We start from the raw sequence: 11,071 nt of genomic DNA, 5'->3' as shown, positions 1-11,071 counted from the left end.
AGAAACAAAGAACCACAGATGCTGGTTGATATTGAAAAACACACAAAGTGCTGGGGTCACACACCATCACACACCATCTCTGGAGAACATGGGTAACCTCTGCATTGCCTCTCTCTTGCAGGTACTGTCACAATATTTAAAAAACATTTATATAGGTACATGGATAAGATAGGTTTAGAGGAAAATGGACCAAAAACAGGCAGCTGGGATCAGTGTAGATGGGACATGCTGGTCAGCATGGGCACTGTATGATTCTGATTCTATCTCTAATAGAGCAAAATATTAAACTTCAGTATTTCCTCCTCGAGTTGACCTGCTCTGTAATTGAGTTTTGTTTCCAATTCCACCCAGTGTTTTCCTACATTTCTTTCATGCTTTCAGTTTCAGTTTCATCATTCTTGCTGAACTCCAGCCATAAGGATTGGAAATGGAAACCAAGCTATCACACTGGAAAAGAAACGAGTCACAGATGATGCACAGTGGCACACCCTTGCCTCTGGGTCACAAGTCCGTCAGTTCAAATCCCACTCTTGGACTCAAATTGAACTGACACCAATGCAGTCCAGACCGAAGCGCCGCCACACAGCCAGAAGGACCATCTTTTGGATAATGTTTAGGTTTAAGTTTATTATTGTCACATGTATTAATGTATAATGATAAGCCTTAGTTTAGGTATGTTACAGTACTTACCTTCAACGGCGCTGTAATTCTGCCACTGGCCGTGTGCGCTATTTTGGCGCGTTGTTTGGGGGGGGGGGGGGGGTTCCGGGATTAAAACGGGGTTTTTCCGCCCTGGTCCTGGATTATATTTTGTTGGAGTGCAAGATGTTGCTAAAGAATCGTTCCTACGGCCGTTCTGTGTGGGTTTTTTTTTTAAATTCACCCGACAAGATAATCGCTGGAATGATTTTATAATCAACTTCTGAAGCTTCAATGCCGACAACGGGGACGGATTTTAAGGAGGACCAGGTAAAAGAAAGTAGTTTATTTTTATGTATAAAAGTGTTTCTTAAGATGTATTTAATTCACATTTTAAGTTGCGAAAGTTAAGTCCCCGAAGACCTGGCAGTGTATTTGCTGCCGATATGGGGGACTAAACTCACCGCAATCCGCAACGTTCCAAATGGTCCAGTTCCAGAAAATCCCACTCGCAAGCTGATTTAAATGGCCATTAATTTACAGGTATTAAACATTAAATTCCTTCCATTTGGCCTATAAACCCATGACAATGAGATTTAAAAATTGTGTTATATTCTGAATGATTGTGTGAATGTTATTTGGACACTTAGGCTATTTAAAAATGTTAATCTATTCTTAAGAAATGGATAGATGTTTAGATCTAGTAATTGAATTTTGTAATTAGCTACAATGAGGTGACTAACTAATTATATGCTTTAATTTCAAGTCATCTAAGTAAGATTGTTTCATATTTGTTTCAGAATGCTTTAATCTATAATAACTGAAAATTGCTTTCAGTTCTCTTAAATTTTAAGAAAGTTATCGGCCTTTAAATGTTCTCGATCCCAGCTTTTGTGTTGTCAATGAAAAAGCAATAGGGAACAAGATGCCAATTTCCGAGTATGAAAATGGCCATAACCTTTTTAATACTGAAGATATGAAAGTGAATTAGGTGTCAAATTAAACTTTGTTTATGCTTTATCTGATGGGATAAATTAAAGACTTGATTTTTTAAATCTCAAAATTTTGTAACATTGCAACTTAGTTTGCAGCTGTACAAGCCATTGGCGAGACCAAACTTGGAAGAGTTTACTTTTAAATCAATTAATTTTATTATTGGCACATGTACCAAAGTAGTGAAAAGCTTTTTTTTGTTGTGCTATCCCGTCAAATCACACCATGACTACAATCATATACAAGTTAAGGGTTGAACGATGTAAGAGTTACAATGTTCTGGTGCAATCTTACCACTTTCAAGCCCCAAGTCTCTGAAATCAAGCCTGATACTGGACTCCGGAGATATGTTTGTTTTTTTAAAAGACTTTAGAGATGCAGTGTGGAAACAGAGCTCGATAGCACTGTGATCAGAAATCCCAATGTAAGCTGGGTTTGTTTTCAATTGCATAAAATAAACTGCAGTATTTGTGCAAGGAAATAGACAGACAATGTTTCGCGTTGGGACCTTCCCTTCATACCGAGGATGCAGCCTGACCCACTAAGTTCTTCCAGCACTTGGGTTTTTGCTCAAGATCCCAGTATTTGCAAATCACCACTTGCATCACCATTCCCTTTGAATGCTTTGCTCTTAGCTAATATGATGACCAAAAACTACTTAAAGTATTCTCATAATTACAGCGCAAGAAAAAGCCATTTGGCCCCAATGCGTTGGCCTATCCCCTTAATTTGAACAGATTATCAGCAGCTTTTAATGTTCAATTATACTTTCCCAGTTCTTATAAAAGGTTATCAAACTGAAATATGAACAATTTCACTTTCCACAGATGCTACCTGGTCTGCTGAATGTTTGATTGTATTTAATGTTTTTACACTGGTGATGATTAACAGTGATGACGATACATTACTTTCGCATTTACCTCTGTACCCAAGCACAGTGAATATATATATATTTTTCGTAAACAATCTAATTAAATCATACTCCAGCCTAGCATAATCATAGATAAGCACAAAGTGCAACAAATGAAGTGTAATAGTAGACATCACCGAGACAGTACACAAAGAGTTGCCACGTTTCTGGCGACAACAAAGTTTCAGAGTTGCTAAGAGCGCAGCCTTATCTTGGCCTTCAAGGCCCGTTGTCATGGCAACACCGATCCTCTCCTCCATCTGCCGCCATTTTGAAAACAGACTTTTGCCCGCCGTCGCAGTCCTCCTCACCAGTTTCTGGTCTTCAGAGTCAAACAGGAGACGAGTCTCGGATGACTCCAGGTGGGTTCCCAGTTGCTGCCCGTTGGGTCATTCCTTTCTTTAAGTGTATTTATTCAGCATCTCTTTATGTGCCTCCATGAATTGGCAGGTCTCAGTAGCATAAAAATCCAAAGGATGATCCAGCAAAATGTTCCAAGGATAGGCAGTACATCAACATAGTCCACACACTGACACCAATGAGCCATGGCATTTTCTGATCGTACAAAGTGGGTGTTTTAACCAAATTACCAACCATGTGAAGGCACAGCAGTCAGTGGAGCTGCCTCACAGCTCCTGGTTCAGTCCTGACCCCAAACCTTGCATGTTCTCTCTGTGGGGTTTCCTACGGGGGCTCTGGATTTGTTCCACATCATGATGACGTGCTGTTACGTTAATTGTCTACGGCAACACATTTTAAAAATAATTTAAGGTGACAATATTTAGTTTAGTTTAGTTTAGAGATACAGCGTGGAAAAAGGCCCTTCGGCCCACCGAGTCCGCGCCGACCAGCAATCACCCCATACACTCACATTATCCTACACACTAGGGCAATTTACAATTGTACCAAAGCCAATTAACCTACAAACCTGTGTGAGGAAGGGTCTCGACCCGAAATATCACCTATTCCTTCACTCCAGAGATGCTACCTCACCCGCTGAGTTTCTCCAGCATTTTTGTCTACCTTCGATTTTTCCAGCATTTGCAATTCTTTCTTAAACCTGTGTGAGGAAACGGGCACCCAGAGAAAACCAAAGCAGGTCACGGGGAGAACATGCAAACTCCACACAGACAGCACCCATAGTCAGGATCAAACCCAGGTCTCTGGCGCTGCAAGGCAGCGACTGTGCCGCCCTGAGAAATAGATAAAGCTGGGTATAGGGAAATGAGAAAGGTAATGAGACCAAAGGGATTATTCGAAGACCTGATGGGCCAAAGGGCCTCCTAAATAGTTGCAAAATAAACTTCCTTTAAGAGGGTAGAAGAAATTACACACCAATTTCAAAATCAGCTCTGTTCATACACACGTTTGACAACACTTTGCTTTACAACATGAACATAGAGGTTTCCAGTCTTGAACATTGCCACCAGATTCAGGGACAATTTCTTCCCAGCTGTTCCTAGTCTTAGATATAAATGCAGGTGTGGATCATTGGATAGGGTGTCATTGCTAATGTTTCTTCCATTAAAAGCTGGTCTCTTTTGCTGAGTAGCTTCATTCTTTATTAAGATTTTTCATGGATTTGATAGCGGTCACCAGTTTTGTTCTCAGAGATTTTGGACTGGTATACTTTGGAAGATACAAGATGTCAAAACAAGTGGCTGCCTCTGGATAATCATCTTCAGTCAACCCACATGAAGAGATTATTATCTTCAAGCACTTCATTCCCATCACTGGAATTCGGTCAGATCCGAAGATAAATGCTGAGAAAGGAACATTATTAGAAGTTATGTTATATGATTCAGAAAAGTACATTCCACATATACATATATTTTGGCTGCACAGTGGTGCAGCTGGTAGACCTGCTACCTCACAGCGGCAGAGACCCACGTTTGATTCTGATCTTGGGTCCTGTCTGTGTGGAGTTTGCACGTTTTTTTTTTGCGACTGTGTGATTTTCCCCGAGTCCTCTGGTTTCCTCCCACTTCCCAAACAGTTGCAAGTTTGCAGGTTACTGGTTTCTGTAAAATACCCCACAGAGTTTAGAGAGTGGATGGGAAAGTGGGATAATGTAGAACTAGTGTGAATGGGTGATTGACGTGGACTCGGTAGACCAAAGGGCATGTTTCTATGCTGTATATTTCAATCATTCCACCAATCAATTAATCAATAATCAGTAAATCAATCAATATTCTTACAAATCAGCATTTGAGATTGACATGCAAGAAACAAAAAAAGGTGAATGTTACATCATAAGCACACCGAGTCTGATCATAAACCACAGGAACAGGCCCTTCGACTCTACAAATCTGTGCTGACCCTCAAACACACTCATCCCATTTTATTCTACTCACTCACACTCACCCTCCCCCCAAGAGGCCAATCAACCTAGTGTGTCGTCAAGGAACCCCAACAGTCCTTTCATGTTAGACAGAGGTCTACCTACACCTCCTCCCACCTCATCTATTTAGATTCTTAGATCACTGGGATCTGTTTGGGGGTAAGGGGGAACTGTACAAAAGGGACAGATTGCATCTTAACAGGTGTGGGACCAGCATTCTGGCAGGCAGGTTTGCCACTGCTACACGGGTGGTTTTAAACTGAATAAGGGGGGTGGGGTGTCGATTGAGATAGTGGAGGATGGAGTTAAAGGGAAATGGTTTCTTAAATGTGTGAGCGTAGGGATAGAGGGGTGTAAAATGAGGGTAGAAGCAATAGGTAGCAAGGTGAAAAGTAAAAGTGGCAGACGGACAAAACCAGGGCAAAAATCAAAAAGGGCCACTTTTGAACATAATTGTATAAGGGGTAAGATGTTGTAAAAACAAGCCTGAAGGCTTTGTGTCTCAATGCAAGGAGCATTCATAATAAGGTGGATGAGTTGAATGTGCAGATAGCTATTAATGACTATGATATAGTTGGGATCACGGAGACATGACTCCAGGGTGACCAAGGCTGGGAGCTGAACATCCAGGGATATTCAATATTCAGGAGGGATAGAGAAAAAGGAAAAGGTGGTGGGGTAGCGTTGCTGATTAGAGAGGAGATTAACGCAATGGAAAGGAAGGACATTAGTTTGGAGGATGTGGAATCGGTATGGGTAGAGCTGCGAAACACTAAGAGGCAGAAAACGCTGGTGGGTGTTGTGTACAGGCCACCTAACAGTAGTAGTGAAGTTGGAGATGGTATCAAACAGGAAATAAGAAATGCGTGCGACAAAGGCAAAACAGTTATAATGGGTGACTTCAATCTACATATAGATTGGGTGAATCAAATTGGCAGGGGTGCTGAGGAAGAGGATTTCTTGGAATGTATGCGGGATAGTTATCTAAATCAACATGTCGAGGAACCAACGAGGGAGCAGGCTATTTTAGACTGGGTATTGAGTAATGAGGAAGGATTAGTTAGCAGTCTTGTTGTACGTGCCCCCTTGGGCAAGAGTGACCATAATATGGTTGAGTTCTTCATTAGGATGGAGAGTGACATTGTTAATTCAGAAACAATGGTTCTGAACTTAAAGAAAGGTAACTTTGAGGGTATGAGACGTGAATTGGCCAAGATTGACTGGCAATTAATTCTAAAAGGGTTGACGGTGGATATGCAATGGAAGACATTTAAAGACTGCATGGATGAACTACAAAAATTGTTCATCCCAGTTTGGCAAAAGAATAAATCAGGGAAGGTAGTGCATCCGTGGATAACAAGGGAAATCAGGGATAGTATCAAAGCGAAGGATGATGCGTACAAATTAGCCCGAAAAAGCAGCATACCGGAGGACTGGGAGAAATTCAGAGACCAGCAGAGGAGGACAAAGGGCTTAATTAGGAAAGGAAAAATAGATTATGAAAGAAAACTGGCAGGGAACATAAAAAGTGACTGCAAAAGTTTTTATAGATATGTGAAAAGAAAGAGATTAGTTAAAACAAATGTAGGTCCCTTGCAGTCAGAAACAGGTGAGTTGATCATGGGGAACAAGGATATGGCGGACCAATTGAATAACTACTTTGGTTCCGTCTTCACTAAGGAAGACATAAATAATCTGCCGGAAATAGCAGGGGCCCGCGGGTCAAAGGAGTTGGAGGAATTGAGCGAAATCCAGGTTAGTCTGGAAGTGGTGTTGGGTAAATTGAATGGATTAAAGGCCGATAAATCCCCAGGGCCAGATAGGCTGCATCCCAGAGTACTTAAGGAAGTAGCTCCAGAAATAGTGGATGCATTAGTAATAATCTTTCAAAACTCTTTAGATTCTGGAGTAGTTCCTGAGGATTGGCGGGTAGCAAACGTAACCCCACTTTTTAAGAAGGGAGGGAGAGAGAAAACGGGGAATTACAGACCAGTTATTCTAACATCGGTAGTGGGGAAACTGCTAGAGTCAGTTATTAAAGATGGGATAGCAGCACATTTGGAAAGTGGTGAAATCATTGGACAAAGTCAGCAAGGATTTACGAAAGGTAAATCATGTCTGACGAATCTTATGGAATTTTTCGAGGATGTAACTAGTAGCGTGGATAGGGGAGAACCAGTGGATGTGGTGTATCTGGACTTCCAGAAGGCTGTCGACAAGGTCCCACATAAGAGATTAGTATACAAACTTAAAGCACATGGCATTGGGGGTTCAGTATTGATGTGGATAGAGAACTGGCTGGCAAACAGGAAGCAAAGAGCACGAGTAAACGGATCCTTTTCACAATGGCAGGCAGTGACTAGTGGGGTACCGCAAGGCTCAATGCTGGGACCCCAGCTATTTAAAATTTATAGTCATGATCTGGATGAGGGAATTGAAGGCAATATCTCCAAGTTTGCGGATGACACTAAGCTGGGGGGCAGTGTTAGCTGTGAGGAGGATGCTAGGAGACTGCAAGGTGACTTGGATAGGCTGGGTGAGTGGGCAAATGTTTGGCAGATGCAGTATAATGTGGATAAATGTGAGGTTATCCATTTTGGTGGCAAAAACAGGAAAGCAGACTATTATCTAAATGATGGCCGACTAGGAAAGGGGAGATGCAGCGAGACCTGGTTGTCATGGTACACCAGTCATTGAAAGTAGGCATGCAGGTGCAGCAGGCAGTGAAGAAAGCGAATGGTATGTTAGCTTTCATAGCAAAAAGATTTGAATATAGGAGCAGGGAGGTTCTACTGCAGTTGTACAGGGTCTTGGTGAGACCACACCTGGAGTATTGCGTACAGTTTTGGTCTCCAAATCTGAGGAAGGACATTATTGCCATAGAGGGAGTGCAGAGAAGGTTCACCAGACTGATTCCTGGGATGGCAGGACTGTCTTATGAAGAAAGACTGGATAGACTTGGTTTATACTCTCTAGAATTTAGGAGATTGAGGGGGGATCTTATAGAAACTTACAAAATCCTTAAGGGGTTGAACAGGCTAGATGCAGGAAGATTGTTCCCGATGTTGGGGAAGTCCAGGACAAGGGGTCACAGCTTAAGGATAAGGGGGAAATCCTTTAAAACCGAGATGAGAAGAACTTTTTTCACACAGAGAGTGGTGAATCTCAGGAACTCTCTGCCACAGAGGGTAGTCGAGGCCAGTTCATTGGCTATATTTAAGAGGGAGTTAGATGTGGCCCTTGTGGCTAAGGGGATCAGAGGGTATGGGGAGAAGGCAGGTACGGGATACTGAGTTGGATGATCAGCTATGACCACATTGAATGGTGGTGCAGGCTCGAAGGGCCGAATTGCCTACTCCTGCACCTTATTTCTATGTTTCTATTAATTTCTATCTACTGTATCCATTGTTCAAGGTGTGGACTCTCATACGTCGGCGAAACCAAACGTAGACTGGCCGGTCGTTTCACTGAACAACTTTGCTCAGTCCGCCTGCATCTACCTGATCTCCAGGTAGCCAAACACTTGAATTCCTCTTCCTATTCCCACACTGACCATTCTGTCCGAAACCTCCTCCACTGTCAGAGTGAGGCCAAACGCAAATTGGAGGAACAAGATCTCATATTTCACTTGGGCAGCTTACAGCCCAGTGGTATGAATATTGATTTCTCTAACTTCAAGTAATCCTTGCATTCCCTCTCTCTCCATCCCTCCACCACACACATCGTACCAATTTCAGTCGTCATGTTGAGTGTCATTGTCTGTACTCATTCTCACCTAACACACAGCTATCAATGGCCTGTTTCCTCTATCATGGTTACTTTTTTGCCTATCTTTCAATTATTTATTCTATATCTCTCGAGATCACCGTCTATATCTTTCGATTCCCTTTCCCCTGATTGATTCTCAGTTAGACAAAGGGTCTTGACCCAAAATGTCACCTATTCCTTTTCTCCGGAGATGCTGTTTGACCCGTTGAGTTATTCCAGCTGTTTCTGTCCATCTTTGGCCAATCAACCTAGCAACCCACACATCATGGTGACGTGGGAAGGAAACAGAGCTTCTGTTGGAAACCCATATGGTCACCTGGAGAACATGCAAACTCTGCATTGAGAGGACCCGAGGTCAGGATTAAACTTGGGTCACTGGAGGTGGGGAATAGCAGTTCTACCAGTAGAACCACTGTTGCTCTTAAACATTCCCTCAAACCTTGTTGATAAAGGCAAGGGGACAAAATCTTCATCCCTTCACTTCAATAATCCTCTACCCCATCTGCTTCAAGGACTTTTCCATCATTCTAGTCTCCAGTGACTCAATGGCTACTGTCCAGTAGCTCAAATATTGATCGAAACAAAGAGCTTTGAAAGATTGTCAATGCCCCACATCTCCCCTGTCTCTCAGACAACTTGCATGCAGGTAAAATAAGTCTAAAATAACCTTCTGAATAATGAAAGGTCTACATAGTGTGGATGTGGAAAGGATGTTTCCAATAGTGAGAGAGTCTAGAACCAAAGGGCCCAGCCTTCGAATAAAAGGACGTATCTTCAGAAAGGAGAGGAGGAATTTCTTTAGTCAGAGGGTGGTGAATCTGTGGAATTCATTATGGTTGTGAAGGTCAAGGCATTGGGTATTTTTAAATCGACGATTGACAGGTACATGGATAGGAAAGGTTTAGAAGGATAGGATCGAAGGGCCTCTTCTTGTTCTGTATTGTTCAATGTTCTATGTTATATGTCCTGTATGGGCCAACGTGGGCAGGTGGGAGAGGTGTAGATGGGGCAAGCTGGGCCGAAGGGCCTGTTTCCGCGCAGTATGACTCAACCTATTTGATTGGAAAGGGCGTCAAAGGTTATAGGGAGAAGGCAGGAGAACGGGGCTGAGAGGGAAAAAAACGATCAGCCATGATCAAATGGCAGAATAGAATCGATGGGCCGAATGGCCCAATTCTACTCCTGTGTGTTCTGGTTCTACACGGGAGACCCCCTCCCTTGCATTACATTCACCTTTGGATCACCTTAACAATAAGAACACCTGCATCAGGATGTTATTCATTGAATACAACTCAGCATTCAGAACCATAATATCAAGTAAGCTGATCTTTTGTTTTAGAGATACAGCATGGAAACAGGCCCTTTGGTCTACCAAATGCAGACAGACCAGCGATCACTCATGCACTAATTTTATTGTACACTAGGAACAATATACAGAAGCCAATCAACCTGCAAACCTGCGTGTCTTTGGAATGTGCGAGGAAACCGGAGCTCCCGGAGAAAACCCACGCGGTCACAGGGAGAACGCACAAACTCAGTACAGACAGCACCTGTAGTCAGGATCGAACCAGGGTCTCTGCTGCTGTATGGAGCCAATTATACCACTGTGTCATACTTTACCACCCACTACTGCCACCTCCAAGCTTCTGCACCTTGGCTTTGGGGCCTCCATCTGCAACTGACTTCTGGACTTCCAGACGTCAGTCAGTTAGAATTAGTCATAACATTTCCTCCAGCACTGGTGCTCCTCAGGGTCTAGTGCTTAGTTCCCTGCTCTAGTCCTTGTACACCGATGGCCGTACGGCCTTGTACAGCACCAACCTCATCATTGCCCATGATGCCACTACTGTCTGCCTGACAAAGGATAACAATGAGACGGGGAATAGATCAAGAACCTTGTGGCATGATGTCTGAACAAAAACCTAGCCTTTAACACCATCATGGCAAAAGAGTTGGTGTTGACCTAAGGAAGTGGGGGGTGAACACAACTCTGTTTTCATCAATGGAGCTGCAACAGAGATGGTCTAGAGCTACACGTTCCTATGCATCTATATCTACCTAATCTTGTCTAACCTGAAACAGACTATTTCTAGCAATGTTACAAAATTTTGAGATTTAAAAAATTAAGTCTGCAATTTATCCCATCAGATAAAGCATAACAATAAGTTTAATTTGACACCTAATTCACTTTCATATCTCAAGTAATAAAAAAGTTATGGCCATTTTCATACTCGGAAATTAGCATCTTGTTCCCTATTGATTTTCTATGGACATAACAAAAAAGCTGTGATCGAGGACAGTCAAAAGTCCATAACCTTCTTAAAAATTAAGAGAACTGAAGGAAATTTTCAGTTATCATAGATTGAACCATTCTGAAACAAATATATCTTACTTGGAGGACCTGAAATTAAAGCATATAA

The 11,071-nt window shown here is 42.4% G+C and overlaps 1 protein-coding gene across 1 annotated transcript in view; it reads right to left on the bottom strand.

The window, feature by feature from the left end:
• Window positions 1-2,470: 2,470 nt before the first annotated feature.
• The window catches only part of LOC129700905 (probable E3 ubiquitin-protein ligase HERC4), a 72,960-nt gene continuing 64,359 nt past the window's right edge, over window positions 2,471-11,071 (bottom strand). Inside the window, 1 exon segment of the mRNA XM_055641714.1 lies at window positions 2,471-4,305. Within this exon segment, the coding sequence (XP_055497689.1) occupies window positions 4,097-4,305 (209 nt within the window). The 3' untranslated portion in view covers window positions 2,471-4,096.

The sequence above is a fragment of the Leucoraja erinacea genome, chromosome 1 (assembly GCF_028641065.1).
Source record: "Leucoraja erinacea ecotype New England chromosome 1, Leri_hhj_1, whole genome shotgun sequence".
Classification (NCBI taxonomy): Eukaryota; Metazoa; Chordata; class Chondrichthyes; order Rajiformes; family Rajidae; genus Leucoraja; species Leucoraja erinaceus.
This window is presented reverse-complemented; position numbering and strand designations above follow the sequence as displayed.